Source organism: Hetaerina americana, unplaced genomic scaffold (genome assembly GCF_022747635.1).
Source record: "Hetaerina americana unplaced genomic scaffold, ioHetAmer1.1.p SCAF_7, whole genome shotgun sequence".
NCBI classification, from domain to species: Eukaryota; Metazoa; Arthropoda; class Insecta; order Odonata; family Calopterygidae; genus Hetaerina; species Hetaerina americana.
The window spans coordinates 12,193,952-12,211,392 of NW_027287316.1; the positions used below are offsets into that span (position 1 = coordinate 12,193,952).

Sequence of the window (17,441 nt, forward strand, 5' to 3'; positions counted from 1 at the left end):
TTACTATTCATAATCACGCATATGTTTAAATCAAAAATTACTTTAGCTCCAAATTTTAATTTTTTTAAAACATTCCGGCTTTACTATTGGTACAACCCAATGGAAAACCAATTGTGTCACCATTGCAGCATTTGGTCAAGGTCGAATGTCGGATTCCTTATATGATAATGTCTCTCCTTGGTTCTTCGCATCATGAACACACGTGAATGACTCGCTTGTGGTCCTCAGGTGGTGCTTGGCACTGTGGGTGCCGCGGGTGGCGGTGAACTATGGCCCGCCGAGCGGCCGCCGGGGATGCCGTCCATCCGATCCCTGGACGTAATGTGCGGCAAGGAGCACATGGACGTCAGGATCGCCTTCTCGCACCCCTTTTCCGGCATAGTGTTCTCCAAGGGCCAGTACGGTGACCCGCGGTGCGTGTACGTGGCCCCCCTGGGTCGGGGTGGGGGAGTGGGTGCTGCTCGCCCTGGCCTCAGCCTGCACCCCGGCGCGGCCTTCCGCACGGGCCGCAAGGCCCAGGATGAATCCCTGCGGCCCGGAGTCGTGGTGGCGGAGGAGAGGCATCGGCTCCGAGGCAGCCGCTCCGGATGGACTCCGGGAGAGGACTCCGGGGAGAAAGGGTCGCTGATGGAGACGGAGAGGAGCGATGAGGGGGCCGATGACAGGCTGGGGCTTGGGGTGGAGGAAGGCAGAGGCGTCGGGGGCCTGGGAGACGACGGTGGGAGGGTCTTCCGGTTCCGGATAGCATATTCCCGGTGCGGCACCCGCCCCGACCACCGGGGACAGTTCTACGAGAACACGGTGGTCGTGCAGTACGACAGGGACCTGCTGGAGGTCTGGGATGAGGCCAAGAGGCTGAGGTGCGAGTGGTTTGACGACTACGAGAAGAAGACGGCATCTAAGCCACCGATGGTCATTGCCGACTTGGATGTTGTCCAGTTGGATTTCAGGGGTTGGTATTAATGAGGTTGTGCCCACTCTAACACTTTGCCGTTATGGACAGTCCTTAAATTACCTAAGACAAATGTCTACTTTTTTGAAGCATCCCCCATTTCTTCCGATCCGAATATGAAATTATATATGTCCTCATCCTCCCTCTCTCTTACGCCGTAATCTGAACTATTATTGATATCAGGAAGATATCTAGTTCCAAATTAAATGAAATTTGGACTTGTAATATCATGCATGCGTGAATTTGAAATAAATATTCATAATTTTTTTTAATATGACGATAAATGTCCGAGTAAATTTGAAGCAGAAGATTCATTAAAGAATATTTGCACGGTAATCAACGATTGTTAAATTTCTTTTTTTAAAGAGCGGCTGAAATGATTCAATAATAATGTCAGCCTTATGTACTTTCTCCGGTAGCTCCTCCTACCTTTCATAAAGAATTGTAATAATATGGCACTCCTACCTCATCCCCAAAAGTCATAGGTACTTTAAGGATATCTCCTATTTTTATCTGAAACCACCAATGCCCCAGCATTACAGCATTCCTCGGATGACATTGTTAATAGAAAGAATTCTGGTGAATTTTGGTCAATATGAATGCTTAGAGCATGGCCCTCTAAAATAGTAATTTTTTAACTACTACATACTGAACTGACTGAAAATGACACCCTAACATTGCATAAGACCCTTATTTTACTGAATTGACAATAAAAAATATTCCCACTGTGCTGTTGTTTGAAATAATAGTGTTCGCGTATTTATCTATCATTTTTCTAGCTATACTAAGTTATGATTTTTTAAGCAGTAGTGCCATATAATCAAATTGATTTCAAATTTGTGCACATCGGAAAAATTTACTTGTATTTAATGTTCACTAAGTCACGATGGACAATGATGATCATGAATGACCTATTGCTCAGGAATCCATTTCGTTACGAATGTTTTTTTCCTTCAGCATTCTTGTGTTCTAATACACAACTAAGTGTTATTGACATACCTTTTGCATTTTTCAAATAAACATTTTGAGACAATGTGGGGTAGCAATCATTAGTGTTATCATTTAAACACATTTTTTGATAAATTTGATTTATTTATAAATTTCGATAAACGCTAAACTAGTTAATGGGGTGAAAAATTTCCTAGTATTACTAACGAAGCATTATAACACAAATCTTTCTTTTAGACAAGCATACAGTATATCCATTTCATATTTGCGACTTAACCTTAACGGCTTATCTTTTCTAAGCTTTGACGTACTATAATTATTGTTAAATGTTTAAGATTGTTATAAGTTTGCCAAATAAAAATAATATTAGCAAGTTTAATGAAATACTTAATTTTAATTCAATTTACGAAATAACGGGGAATGAACATTGTATAATCAAGTATGCATGCAGTGTCCACTTAAATAAATATCTATCGTATAAGTTCGAAGGACCTTTCGTCGAGGGCGTAAACAGAGCGAGAAATCTCATCAATAACTTACACACGGTTTTTGCAGAGGAAGAACGGAATTTTCGATAGTTGCTGGGCGCTTCATTACAATTTTTCTCAGCTCTTCCCGTAGTCTCCCCTCTGGACTTCTCAGTCTTACGGTGTTATCGGGGCCCAAATGGAGACCGCTAACTTGGCATGAATCTACAAATTTTTCGGAAGCAACGTTGTCACGTCTTTTGCTTTAAATTAGACGTTGTCAAATTTTCTGATAATTGCCAATATCGACCGTACGCGATTTCATAGCCTTCTTTTATGGCCTTTGGAGCCAAATGGCCGACGGTTCTTCTCTTTCCCTCTCTCTCTCTCTCTCCTATCGCTATCTCTCATTCTCGGCGGATGAGTGTCTGATGTCTCGGGATACCGTTAAGCGTTAGGTTTTTGTTTGCCGCAAGGAAATAGGCCGCCGACGATGTGTATCAAAATTGTCTTCTTGCGAGGAAGAGAGATCTTGTGATGATTTTAATCGTTTGCGAGGAGGTTTCTTTAATTGTTTCTTACATAAAGGAGTGGAAAATCATTCGTTTTGTACCCGGGAATGTTTTCTTGACGCTGCTTTTCATGGATATAGGTCGAGTGGGAGGAATTCCTAGCATCTTCAGACGCTGGAATGTCACCCAATTTTAGTTTCCAGTTCGGATTTACATTTGAATAATGATTACTTTCGCAAACATTGGTATGCTTCCTTCAAGGCCTCGTTGGATAAAGCCTGTGGGAGATTAAGAAATAAATTTAGTCAACGTGGCGTTTGGGAGCGTATAATAGAAGTCTCGCATGCCCTGTTACGCTATCGAGGAATACGTTTGTGTAATCTCTGAATTCCCACCTATGAAGAAAAAGTTGTTCATATGAGTCACACGATTGATAGAATTGCATTCTGTTGATCTATGTCATTTACCTGAATCGTACTCATTGTTTATTCATTACGAAATTTTTAATTAAGCATGAAAAAACTGTTTTCCCGTTATATAACGACGATAATTGTACGTGGATAGAGGTTTTTTGATCGGACAATTACCAAAATTGAGTCGAAAGATGAAGAAAAAAATTTCCACATTTTATTCTGTCGATGACTGTACATGGATGTAGTTTTTTTATGGCGACGATATAAATACACGGTCAATCAAATGAACATCGATATGAATGAGCATCACTCCGCCAGAGTTAGGAGCCGTTTTTCAAAATGGTGGCGTTAATTTTTTCTCGATGTAATGGGTGGTTTTCTAATTGCTTGTGGAGTGTGTCGCAAATTGATGCCTCATTTATTTCATCCTGTAAGAGAGGACAGCAAGGGAGAGATCTCGGGCGTATACCTCCCGGCTGCTTTGTCTCGCCGAGGGATAGATAAATAATGTGTGTGTGAGATTGAGAGAGAATGAGACGGTGTAACTGAATGTGACATGAGTGCAAGAGGAAGGCTGGTGGTCGCGAAGGTAGTGGAGGAGGAGTTGGAGGGAGGGAAGGAGACCGGGAGAAAGAGAGAGAGAAAGAAAGAGAGAATCGCAAAATAAACAAACAAAGGTGTCGCGACTTCTACCGCGAAAAACCTTACTCGATTACTCATTCACGTCTGTCGTCATCTCCCTCCACGTCTGGGTCCGTCTTCCCCCGTCTCTCTCTCTCTCTCTCCATCTTGTTCTTTCTCTCATTCATGTCGCCCCCACCCATTTTACTAATCTCCCCTTTCCATTTGCGTCCCTCGTAGGTGACAACGTCGAGTGCTGGATGGAGGTGCAACAAGGGAAGGGGCCGTGGGCGCCCCCCGTGTCCGGAATAGTCCCGCTTGGAACAACCCTGACGCTTGTCATCGCCATTAACGACTTCACAGGTCCGTATGCTGGTAGCGCGCTAATGTCGCAGGGTGCTCGACACCCATTCACACTTGCAGACACCTCCTCATTCACACACATACGCGCTCACACACTACCGGTGTTGTCCCTACCCTCGCCATCTTCGACGACGGAAGTTAAGTATTCGCGCTCGCACATACACGTACGTTCGGGCGCTCCCATGTCTGCCCGAAGCGGAAACGTCCGAAAAGACATAGCTGTCCAAATAACACATAGAATATAGGTTTAAAAAAATGGGAATTCACATTATTTAAACAAAGAATGTTTGAATTTAACGGTTGCTATGCCTGAAAGTTAAAAAAAATATTTTATCAATGCTTTCCAGTCGATAAAAATGGTCGATTGTGGGTTTATAAAATATTGAACTGTCTTTTTTGTGGAATTAAATGTTTTCCTGATTGCTAATTTTTATTTTTGGCTCTTCTATTGTACTCGTGATAAGTAGTTTTGGTGCAGCATCTATGTAACTCCTGCGCGGATTTCGTGTCCAATGAGCCTTTGGTTCTTCAGGTTTTGAAATTTCAAACTAAAAAAAAACTGGGAGGAAGAAATCACAAAATAAGATACCTATGACATTTCAGGTCAAATGTTGAAAGAATTCTAGAGTAGTGGTAACTTATGGAATATACGTTATTACTTAAGCGCAGACATATGCTGTGTCTATTGCTTCAAAATTACTTCATATTAGAGGTATATTATATTCTTGCCTAAACCCTGTGCGTAATAAACTTTTGATTGACTTTTGTTATTTTCAAACTACCATATGATATTAAAGCACTTAATATGAAATACTATGCTGTTTAGTATTATAAAAACTTCTTAATAGTGGATCGCTGTAGTCCAGGGAGTAGAGCGTTGGCCTGCTGGCCGGAGGGGTTCAATTCCCGGGCAAGGCACTCTGGGCACCTGCAGCTCTACCCAAGCTATGTGATTTTTCGGCTACTAGGTCTAATAATAAAAATAATAATAATACCAGGTTTAATGTCATAATCATAGGTTTTATTTCTATTTTGGACCTTCATATATATTTTTGAAAGTGACTTTAATGATTGATATATATGCCTCATTTGTATATCATACTCCGAAAGGGCGTGTAGCGAGGTGAAATCATCTATTTATCATGAGAATGACTATTATGCGGACGGATGGACTGACAACGAAGTATAGGTTTACCCTATCCATACGTGTGTTTAAAAATTATTTTAATTTTTTTTATTTTTTGTTATCATAAGGAGAGGGTCAACAGAGGTAGTAAAAGTAGTAGACATCCCTGTATTTTCGCAAATCCAGTTGAGGGAATTTTTTTGGAATAAACTTATCGATAGCATAGTGCTTCATTCGATAGACAACCGCGTTGGATTTTTGCTCGCGTTCATATTTAATTACTTTATCAACGATTTTCTTTCGACTTGATGACGAGACGTCGCGTTGCCACGAAACCCCTGCCTTTGTCCTCGGCGACGATCGTTATTCGAGTCACCAAGTTCCTCCCATTGATACGGGGGTCGTGAGTGTGCAAGTGTTGGCCCTTTTTCTTTCCTTCGTTTCCAAAAATTCTTCGACCCGGAAGCACGCCGCCGCCCGCGGTCTCTCTCGCGCGCGAGTGCGTCTAGGCGTTAAAAGGGCACGCGCTCCCCCCCCCTCCCCCACCTTCCTCATTCGGGGTCGTCTGCACGTCGTCATCCGTGTCGCAGTCGCCCGACCCCCACCCCCTACTCCTTCCCTCCCTCTCTCTCATCCTCCTCCTCTCCCCTCCCTCCGTCGATGACGCGAGTGAGCAGAGCACCAATCCTTCCTCCCCCCCCCCCACTCTGGGACGCATTCCTTTGCGTCCCCAGTTGCGCTTTCGCGTGGAAGGTGGGATGGGGGGAATGAAAGGGGCGGAGGGGGATTCGGATGAAGTGGCGGTGGAAATGTTGTGTGGAATAAAGAGCTTGATCACTGTTATTTGAGGATTTACTCCCCCCAGCGGATCAGGTCAATCAGTTTTGTGACCGAATGGCGTTACAGCGGCCATTAGCGAGTGCGCTGATCACTTACATTATCCCATGGGGCTCTAATTCAATGATTCCCTGTGCTTGGTGAATGTAGAGAATTAACTATTTGCTGCACATTACGCGGTGGAGGAAATTTTTGGTGAAAAATTAGTTCCGATGAACGCATACATCCCTTCTTTCTCCTTTGGAAAAATATAAAAAATGTCAATGTTTTCAAAATGTAATAAAGCACTTTATATCTAGAAATAGAATTATTAAAATGTATCTTTAATTATAGTTTTGGTGGAGATTCTTTTGGTTGAATTTTTTTAAGTAAATAGTTGGAATAATCCACTTTTTCATTACACAAATATGGAAAGCTCATAAATGTATCGGATTCGGATTGAAGCTTCGGATTTAATTCTGGTGCTTATTATGGCGTGCCGTAGTCCATTGATATTTATTAGTTTAAAAAACCAAGCTAATGGTAGACATTTAGCATTTTATATGGGAAAAAATATGGGGCGGTCTAGTTAAGTAATATGGCAAAGGTAATTTAGTTTCTTTTGATAAAAATAAAAGAAAGCGAGGGGAATTACTCTTAAGGATTATTTTCTTTTCAAACTTTTTTATATTTAATATGTCGTATTTTTTATACGAAAGAATTTTTAAAGCTCTTTTGCCAGTATATTACTTGGTTATTACATACCCCAATCGTCATTAACTGCTTTGCGGGTAATCCGCCGTAATATAAATTTACCACTAGCAGCAACATCAAAGGATACTTTTGGTAATCCTACGTACAAAGTATGTATTCAGGATTAATTTTGATTAGGTGACAATGATAACCGCGATGGATAAATTATTAATATTAATTATCTGGTGAAATATTGCTAGTTGGCTAACCTTTTTGTTTCTGAAATGAATATTCATTAATAATTGTACATACTATAAGTAACAACTTCCTTTCAAGTTTTGCGTTTCAATAAACTCAGCAAATCGATGCTAAAATGGTTTTTTTGCAAGATCAAAATTCACATTAGATATTTTCTCCATACGAAGTTACTTCCCTAGAACCAAATCAACGACGTTTTTGGTGACATTTTTTCATCATTTTGTAAATATAACACTTAAAATTATGTCCGTATTTTGATTTTAACACCACAATTGATTTTTTTCTAGATATAACTCTTTGGATGAATATTATTCTAATATTTGAGCCATCTATTTACAGATCATCAATATCATGCTCACAGAGTTGGAATATTTATTTAATCGCTTTTTTACCGTTTTATGGCTGCGACAAGTTCCAATCCATTGGGTGAGATTAGTTATGACGAATGTACATTAACTCTCATGCTCACATGATTCCTTGTCACATTTTCCGAAAAAAATATTTAAAAGTATCACTAATGAGTCAATTTATACAGTTTTTTACGAGGCAATGATATATATTTTTGCTCTATCACTACAATTAGGCTTCGTATGGTCTTCCTTGTGTCTTGATTTTCACGACTTGATTTCCATTGCTATTGTGTTCGAGTCACTATTGATGTGAGAATACCGTAATATCCGCCTCCATGCAATACCTTTCCCGTGCGATGCCAAAGATCACTGGCAAAGGGTTGATCATTGTTGGCTGCCAAAACATCTGGCTGCTGTCTTTGCCAGTAAGGCATGCCAATGACTGTTGAACTTAGGAATTCAGTTCATTCTTTCCGTGTGAGAGACACCGAATTTCCAGGAAATGTCTCATGCAATTGAAATCCATGCCAAATAATGTTTTCATTTTTTGCTGATAAGAAAAGAGGCACTTTTTGTTTTACGTTTCGTGGGGCTGATTTCTGATTTAGCCCAGGGACACTTCCTTGAATATACCTGTCTCGATAGTGATTCAATAATTTTTTGATTAATTATTCTCTTAAATAATGTAAGTTAAAGGGTATCCAGTGCTCGTATTACCATATTGTCATTGTTTTTACTTAAATCAACTATATTATTTAATTCTCTAATGTGTAATTGGTTCTGCAGTCATTAAGATATTTAAAGCTATCATTTCGATGATGCAATCCTTGCTATGGGTGGTGGCTGGTTTGAGGGTATTTTAAGGTGCCGATTCAATTAATTTTTTACATCAAGAGACTATATAATGATCACTAAGTCAACGGATACCGTAAGCTAAATTCATATGCTCAAGAAAAATGCTGAGTTTTCTCTCCAGCTTCAATCTTCAAGTATAGCTTTGTATGGTAAAGTTTAAATTGAATGTTTTGAAATCAAATATGAAATTGCCATGCTTCTATTGCCTTGCCATGCTACTTTCATGGAATTGTATGGGATGCCTTGTCAAAAAGCTGATCGTCATACTAAAATGTCCTGTGATAGCAAACGGAGGTTTAGTTCCTCCAAATCTGTTTTTCGGGTAAATCATAACAGTTATATGCGAGATCAGGGAAATTAAGGAAACCTAATGTAATTCAGGGAAATTAATGTGTCATAAACATTAGTCAATAGATTTTCGCGTGTTTGGTGATATTCTCTGTTCTTGAAGTTCTATAAATGTGATACACTTGTTCGGACCAGGAAGAGAAACTTGGAAATTTCGACCTTGATAGGAATTCAAATCAAATTCGTATATTAATGTAATTTCATACTTTGCAACTTTATTGAACAAATGTAAGATAAAAATGGTCCCTGATCTAATCAAAATGTTTACATTAAAAATTGCAGAAAAATATGGAACTCAAAAATATGGAAAAAATATGGATCGCAACGTAGAATCAGTAATATCAGTGGGTGTCAAATTTGAAATCAGTCTCATGTTTAGAATAATCGACCACCTGGTAGTTAAATTGTTTTTTATTGTCAAGTCAAATATTCTATCATGTAAAGAGGGACAAGGGCGCCTTATTAATCTTCCAAAGAACAACTAACCAATCAAGAATATCTTTGCAATCTGAATTCCAAAATATCGGATTTTGTTTCTTCTACAATGGGTTTTATATTTTCTGATGGTCGTAGTTATTAGAGGAGACCCCCAACACCTGAGGTCATTTGCGCCATTAGGAATGGATGGGAAGGAAGGGTGGAGAGAAACCTGCTAAACCTTAACGAAAGGCGCCAAGGGGTCCGCCGTTTAACGTCTCATCCGACGGACGACTTACTCAATTAAAGTGCCCTCCACAAAGCACCTCAAGTAGAGGTGCTTTGTGGAGGGATCAGGATACCATTGAAAAATATATGGCGTCCGTCCGATATACTATAGATCCGTCGTGTAAAAAGTGAAATTTGCAATAAAAACGAAAAGCAAAATTTTCCACTGTCATTGTTGGGTGTTGCATTCTATTTAATCATATTATTAAAAGCGCACGCTGATACGCATGAATTTTGAACCTATCGGAGGAGTTATTGGCAGTAAAATCAGATGAATGCGATTTAAATCCTCCTGATTTGGAAAGAAATTCTTACAACAGAGTAGTACAACGTAGTAAACAATAATGTAATAACCTGATTAGAAAAACCAGGACGCGAATCTTTCCGGATCTCGAAGGTGAATATCACGCAATGTTAGTAAAATTCGACATATTCAAGGATAATTCTCACACTTCTGTAAATATTTGTTGCCTAATTTTGTCCAAAAAGATCTCAATTTAAAAAAATAATGTTTCAGATTTAAATATAATAATGAATCACGACGTGGATTCGGTCGTTGACATGATAACGGAATGGGTCTTGGGTTCATATTCATGTGATTTCTTCGATGATTCCGAACTTCTTTTAAAGCCATCCGAGCATCAAAATGTTTTGCTTGCTGTAAAACTGATGAAACATGATCGATTTGCCTTGAATATGTGAATATAGCACGCCATTGTATTTTTTGGTGGGTGAGCTCCAACCTCACATATCGCACCAACCATTTGAACGATTAATATGTTTAATCATGCTTATTTTTAAGAATATGAATTTTATTTTATCTCAATTTTAGGATTTTTAAATCCAAACAAAAATATATCACAAAGACACAAGATTTTTCTTACCGATATTTCTATACACCTACACCCCGTTTCCTTTTGGGAAAAGGACTTACAAAAAAAGACTAATTTTAGGTGATTGCATGTAAAATGTTCCCTTTCATCTACAGCTACATAATACCCCGCAAGCCGCCGCAAGGGTGTGTGGCGGGGGATGTTAGGCCACAACCAATTTTACCAATATCTTCCATCCCTGCATACATTTCGTCTCCGGCACACGCATATTTCATTTCATGCAGTCGCTTCTGCACCTAGAGCATCAAATTACTCTTGTCATAAGGGTCTCCTCGACTGTATTCATTTATGGCTAACTACTTCTATCCCTTCCTCTCCAACCATCTCATATTTGGTCATTCCACTCTCGTCCATTCTCTTAATACGTTTAAATCAGATTAGCGTATTTCATTCACACATTTCTATTACCCGGACTTATAATCCACATTCTTCCCTGACACACTCACTTCTCATCCATTTTTGCCCCTAATATATCTCTTATTTCCCCACGCCCTTCTCGTATAAACATACTATACTGGTATACGCAAGTGTCAGTTCCTAGAGCAGAGAGTTCACTTTTATTCACTGCCCTCACACAAACTGCCCTCTTATAGCCTACTCAACCTGCTACGAACAGCACTTCAGCTAGAATTAGCATATATTTCAAATAAAACATTCCTTCACTTGTTCATTTCTTTCGTTTATCATCCCACGTTTGAGCATTCATTACAAAAAAGAGTTTTTTCGTTGCAGGAAAGCTTTCAACGACTCGACATGAGAGATGTCAAACGATGTCATAATGTCATGTTAGAGTGAGTCGTCTGAATAATAGATTCATCAGAACTATTGAATAATAGGAATCTTATAGAGTAGTTGAAGCTAGAGCGTTTCGCTATTACTAATAGCGTACTGGGTTCTAAACCCGGATGCATCTTAGGATAATTCTATCTAAAATCTAATCACTGTGATTTTCTAGTCAATAGATTTTCATAAAAAATCGTATAGTAGAACAGTGAGAGAACTCGATGATGGACTTTACCGATAGAAATTTTCATTCCCTTCGATTTATGCATTGGCTCTTCTGCTTGCTTCGTCTTCAAAAGGTTTTCATCCCTCTCTACCCTGGTCTATAAATGGTTCATTTTTCTCCTGCCTAATAGTCAATAATTTTTTAGTACTTGGGATTCATGCATCCTTTACACACAGCTCACCCAGTTTCCTCGATATTATCGCACACCATTGGTTTTTTAATCATGAAGTTCTTCCCTCAATTGTTCATATTTGATTGAATCGTAAACGTTCATACTAGAAGTAGTAGGAGAATTAGGTGAGACGACCGACAGCTTAAGTCATTTGCACCATTAGGGATGTATGGCCAAGGAGGAAGAGTGGAGAGAAACCCGGCGTCAGCATTAGCCTACTCTTAACGGAAAGAGCCAAGGGGTCCACAGTTGAACGTCCCATCTGACGGACGGTGACTTAGAGTCCTCTCGACAAACCACCTCTCTCAAGTAGGTATCAGGATACCAGTAAAAAAGATCTACCGCCTACAGGATCAAACCCGGGCCCTCTGGATGGGAGGCCAGTACATAAACGCTCTTCTCAGGCTGTCAATCAAGAATAGTTCTCGTCGGCCATTCGCATTCCTTTCTATCTTCTGCCATTCCCTCTAGTTCCGAGAGCCCACCACATCCCACATCATCCACCAGTTTTCACGAACTCAAAATCGGCTGCTCTTTGCCTTACACTACTTGCTCTACTGTCCATGTCAGGCTCTAATAACTTACTGTTGACATGAGGAAACAGCCAGAAAGCAACTGTCCATGTGTCGCTACCATGATGCAATGCACACCACACCAAGCAACGCCTTCCATGAAGATCCACACTAATTAATTGAATTTAATGGTTATGAGCCATTGAGTTACACTTTTCATAGAGCTTCTACGAGTATCTGAGTTGTCCCCGTCACCACTTGTCTGATTTGGTGCCTTCTTCCGCAGGCGAGTTCGACATGAGGGTCAAGTCGTGCTCGGCGTCGGACGGTGGCGAAGACGGCTCCGGCGGCGGCCACGCCATCCAGCTGAGCGACGACCGCGGGTGCGTCCTACGCCCCAAGATGGTGGGCCGCTTCCTCAAGGTGACCGGAACGGACGGCCGGGCCACCCTTCTCACCTACGCCTTCTTCTCCGCCTTCAAGTTCCCGGGCGCCCTCGGCGTGCACATCCGCTGCAAGGTGGAGATCTGCCGCCACGGCTGCCCGGACCACTGCGGCGACGACTCCGTGCCCTCCCGGCACGGCGCCCTAGACCGCTCCGCCGTCCGCTCCCGCCGGGGGGAGGGCTCGCCCCCCGCCAGCCGGGTCGTGGTGACGACGGGTGGGCCGACGCGGAGGAGGGGTGAACACGGGACGCAGGGCGGGCCGCGGTCCCTGGACACGGCGAGGAGGCGGCGAAGGAGGGGTGTGGAGGAGGAGGTGGTCGGTGTGTCCGGAGGATACTCGGTCATCTCGGAGGCGGACATGGCGGAGGAGGAGAGCGAGGCGGGGGCGGACTTCGAGACGACGGCGGCGGAGGATGCGGCGGGCAGCCGCTGGTGGGGCCGCAGCCGGCCGCACGAGGTCTGCGTGCCGGCACACGGCTTCGGCGCGGCCTTCCTGCTGGCGGCGTCGGCGGCCGCGGCGTCCGCCGTCCTCGCCGGGGCGTTGTTCCATCGCTACCGGGGCACACGGGCCGCGGCAAGGGCCAAGGGTGGGGAGGCGGGCGTCGGGGGCGAGATGGGGGTCGGGGGGTCGACCGCGGTGGAGCAAGGGGGTCTCTGGGGGTGGGTGGCCATGAGGTGGCCGGCCAGGGGGGGCTGACCCGCGACGCGTGACTAGGGAGCTCATCGGTCGGAAACAAATGAAAGAAATCCTTCTCACACACCATCCCACGTAGCTGACTCACGCGCATCTAATGTCTATTGTCATTTTTTCCGAGTTTTTTGTCTTTGGTGTCATCCGCATCTTGTCGGGGCGGGGAGAGGGGGGTCATCCTTTTCGTTTTTTTTTGTTTTTGGCCGGCGTTTAAATGTTTTCATTTGAGTGCGCCAATGTGTTTGCGTGTGTTTGGTGTCTGAGCGCGTGTGTGTGAAGGATTTATCGACCTGGCTCCAGCGAAATCACTAAGTAATACAAGGGGTAATTCAACACGTCAAATGTGCGTCCAAACCCGGTCGCTTCCTTCCCGATTCCTTCTGGGTACAAGAACAGTGAAAAAAAAACAGCACGGACACTGATGAAACTAACGAAGCGCGCCGGATGTGTTTCTCTTATTTTCTGTAACTTGTTTTCGTACGCCACCGTCGCATATCCATGGCGCCGTATGCTCGTCTTGCCGAAGATTGGAAGGGATACCGGTCTATGTTCCGTTGTTTATTCGAGCGCGAGCGGCCCATTTTTTTAACGGAGAAAAGAAGGACAATAACGCAAATAGGGATTATTTGTCTGGTTGTTTTTTTTCCTTTTTCTTTCTCTCGGAGGATTTTGTGCAATATGGGGTAATTTTGTTGTAATGGGAGGGAGATATCTTTATTAACTTTAGAATGCAAATTCTTCGAGGAATGAATGATTGAATGAACCCTATATACGTTATTATTTTAACATTTTTTTCTTCGTTTAACCGCTCAATGTTTTTTGCTGTCAGCCCATTCTGCTATAGTCTCACTTCATACCGTAGTCTATTACTAATGTGCGATTGAGTGCGTATGCACTACGAGGTGTAAGCAATACAAATAATATTTGAAAACCCGGAAATTAGTTAAACCAGGAAGTTTTTGCTCCGTGAAATTCTTCATTTAAGGTAGTTTTATTCGCACAATAATGTAATCATATTTCATTCTCACATAGGCTTAGATATCATACCTGCTGAAATAATGTTATTTATTCGGATTATGACAATAGCAATGACTCTCCACGCTGCCTGCTAAGTTGTAATTAGCACGGTTAGGTGGTTTTAGTTACTATGGCTTAAGGTCAGTCATCTTATTTGGTAAACGTGTGTGCAATCTGTAGTCTTACTACGTGTAATGTGCATAATTTTGTTCGCAGTGAAGTGCAGAGGCGGAAATGAGCTAGTTTCCGTCTCAGCAACTTGGATTCAAACATTTGAGGGCCGATTGATGATCCAAATATTTGTATTGTCATTGCTACATGCTACTGATATATCACCTGCTGTTCATTCATGATCCATTTCACTCATTATTTAAAAAAATTTAATCGATATGAATGTATTTATTACTTTATATTATTATTACTATTATTAATATTATTACCCTTATATAACACTTGTCCAGTTAATAAATAACTTCGTCATATCAGCCAAATAATTTTCACCAAGAAACGCATATCATCAAGAAAGCATTTATCAATCGAACAGTTTGTAAACTAAGATTTCGTTCACATCTAAGATCCGTTCCACATTATGCAATGGAAACCTTGTTTTTATCATTATTTTATTATTGAACGTTTTACACATGACAACTGACATCGTTCCCAAATGCTTACTGTGCTCACCGTCATTCCCCCCTTAAACCGTCCAAGACTGAAAAGAGACCGGCACGGTAGAGCAATTAATGTGAATCTAATGACTGACATTCGACATTGTGTTAAGGTGGTGAAACTATGGTCCGCATATTGTCAAAGCGTTATCTTATACTTGGACATTTGACGCACCAAAGACTTAATGGCTGGCGTTACAAGTTAAGACACAAGACTGTCAGACTCATGTGGCCAATTTTTCACCTGTGATTGCCTCCTACTCCCCATCGTGCAGCAACAGTGACTTCCCTTAATTTTCTCTTCAGGTCCCCGAGACAAGTAACGAGCCAAGACTTGCTTCCTCCAGTCAGTTGTCCTCCTTTCTCTCATCCTTACAGTACATGCCTGGACTGTGTGTGCCCGTTCGTCTCTCGGCTTGTCTCTTCAACTTCCCTCTCATCTTCCACGCTTATGACGCTTTACGACGAATTGAACTGCAGAAAAATTATTCCAAAGAACAAAGTGCACAAGACTGAGGACTTTTTGCGTGAAACGACCCATTAAAATTGGGGAAATAGTGTTTTAATATTCTTCACCTCAGACTCCTTTCATAAAGAAGCTGGACGTGTTCCTTGCCATCCCTTATGACATAATGCTCACCTTCTCCCCCTTGGGCACTAGTGCAACGGCGGAGAGGAAGAAAAACTTAACTAGTAACTACTTAATCCGCATTGGCGATATAGCTATGCATCTCCTAAGAATTTATAGTTATATTACAAATATGCATATATGGAATATATTGATATTTATACCTGTATGATTTGACTGTCGTGGAGCTTGGTTGTTGTTGTGCTATCATTGACTGACTTTTTATTTGGTGTCTTTTGTGCGAAGAGAGTCGCGGTGATTGGCAAAGTGAAAGAGCTAATATGCGTATAAAAATGGTGTGATGTGAACGTCCCTTGTTTCATCGGGGTATTTCTTCTTGCGATGATCGTTCCGGAGGACAAATTATGACGACAACAATGAGCTCAAAAGAACGTCGCACTTCCTTTGTCACGCATGGTGAAGAAGAAGGAATACTATATCATCATCTATTTATGAATTTTTAATAATGAAAGGCGATTATTAACAAAATGATATGAGTTTGGTGAGGGAGGAAGGAGTGTTTTAATTATTGTTGGGGGTCAAAATATGTCATTTCTGCAATGCTCACATGTCCGAGTGTAAAAAAATGCGTAAGATGTCATTCATTCAAAATTGGAATTTATTTTGAAGCCTGCATAAGCAAGTGGTGGAGGAAAAAAAAATCTGAATTCTTCAAAATTCTGAAGTCTCTTAACTTTGTGAATAAGCATATTTTCAAACTTAAAATCAAGAAAAAAGACTAATTAAAGCACATAAAGTTGTCCAGTTTATTTTGTTGGTTTAAAGGAATGACATTGGTGTGTGTATGATATATTTCTCAGGCAAATATCTTTTTTTTAACAAAAATATCTCAAAATATTTTAATAAAAATAACTTTTGTCATGTTTCATGCAGTATATTATTTATGTAAAACAGAAATATGTATTTATCCTTGAACTATGTTTCACTTTTTATATTTCGATGCATTGTCTCTAAATTTATTCCAAAATTATTAAAAATATATGTATTTGTGCCTTTTAGAAATTTTGAGAAAGAAAATAAAACACAATTTAATGCATAATTTTTTAATGAAAACCAATTAATGCGTCATTCATTGTCTACACCGTTACACACTCTGGAAAAGTAGGTAATATATGACAATTTTTAATAACGTAATGAATAGAAATATTCGGTCCTGGATAGTAGACCACAAGGAATTGGAAATGAATTAGTTTATGCAAAAATGTTATGATTCTCATTATTTGATCACTATGAACCAACGGATTTTGTTTAAAATTTTGCTCAATTATTTTTCGGTCGAAGTTATGAGAGTAATATTTTATGGTTGATATGAAGTCCCTGACAAGTATTAGCTGTGAAAATTTCATTTATTACATTCTAAAAATTCTGTTAAAAGATACTTTAATGACAATTTTTAACTGTGCCTTGGAAATACGTCAATTGAACCAAAGGAAAACTAGTTTTTCTAAACTTTTACAAAATCAAATTAAGTTATCATTCACTAATTGTACACTAATTGCTACCGTACCTCTCTCACTCAATGAATACCTGTTTTAAACTTCGCAGCCGTCTCGTGAAAGTGGTATACATGAAATGAAATATTTGACATGCCCTGCCATGCATCCAAATACTGGAATCAAATTCCCTTATCATTGAATTATCGCCATTTGATGTTTGGCAATAAGTTAAATGAAATCGATTACATACTCGATTAAATTAATTAATTCTTTGTGATTAGATTCACCACTTATGCATCAATGATATTTTAGAGCGATTACAACTTCTCTAAATATAATTCTGTAAAATTCATTGTTAATTTAATCGACAACGGATTCAAACATATTTGACAACGATTACTAGTATTCGAAGCATTTATTAAATAATTTATAACGCAAGATTTACACAGTGGATCGTATAAATATAAAGTATAAGTTTCAATAATTTAGAATTAATATTCCACGGATGGATTTCATTTATAAAT

The 17,441-nt window shown here is 40.5% G+C and overlaps 1 protein-coding gene across 1 annotated transcript; it reads left to right on the top strand.

The window, feature by feature from the left end:
• The first annotated feature begins 264 nt into the window (after positions 1–264).
• Positions 265–13,156, top strand: LOC139696537 (uncharacterized). Its single transcript, XM_071595340.1, has 4 exons — positions 265–436; positions 713–952; positions 4,154–4,276; positions 12,300–13,156. The coding sequence occupies exons 1-4, from the start codon at positions 295–297 to the stop codon at positions 13,154–13,156; spliced, it is 1,362 nt and encodes a 453-aa protein (XP_071451441.1). The 5' UTR covers positions 265–294.
• The last annotated feature ends 4,285 nt before the right edge of the window (positions 13,157–17,441 follow it).

What these genes read in the sequence shown, in the direction of transcription:
- LOC139696537 (XM_071595340.1), top strand. Translation starts at nt 295, where the DNA reads ATGCCGTCCATCCGATCCCTGGACGTAATGTGCGGCAAGGAGCACATG. An exon ending in CGTGTACGTGGCCCCCCTGG is followed by an intron (nt 437 to 712) that starts GTCGGGGTGGGG and finishes GGGGCCTGGGAG; the next exon opens with ACGACGGTGGGAGGGTCTTC. An exon ending in TGTCCAGTTGGATTTCAGGG is followed by an intron (nt 953 to 4,153) that starts GTTGGTATTAAT and finishes CGTCCCTCGTAG; the next exon opens with GTGACAACGTCGAGTGCTGG.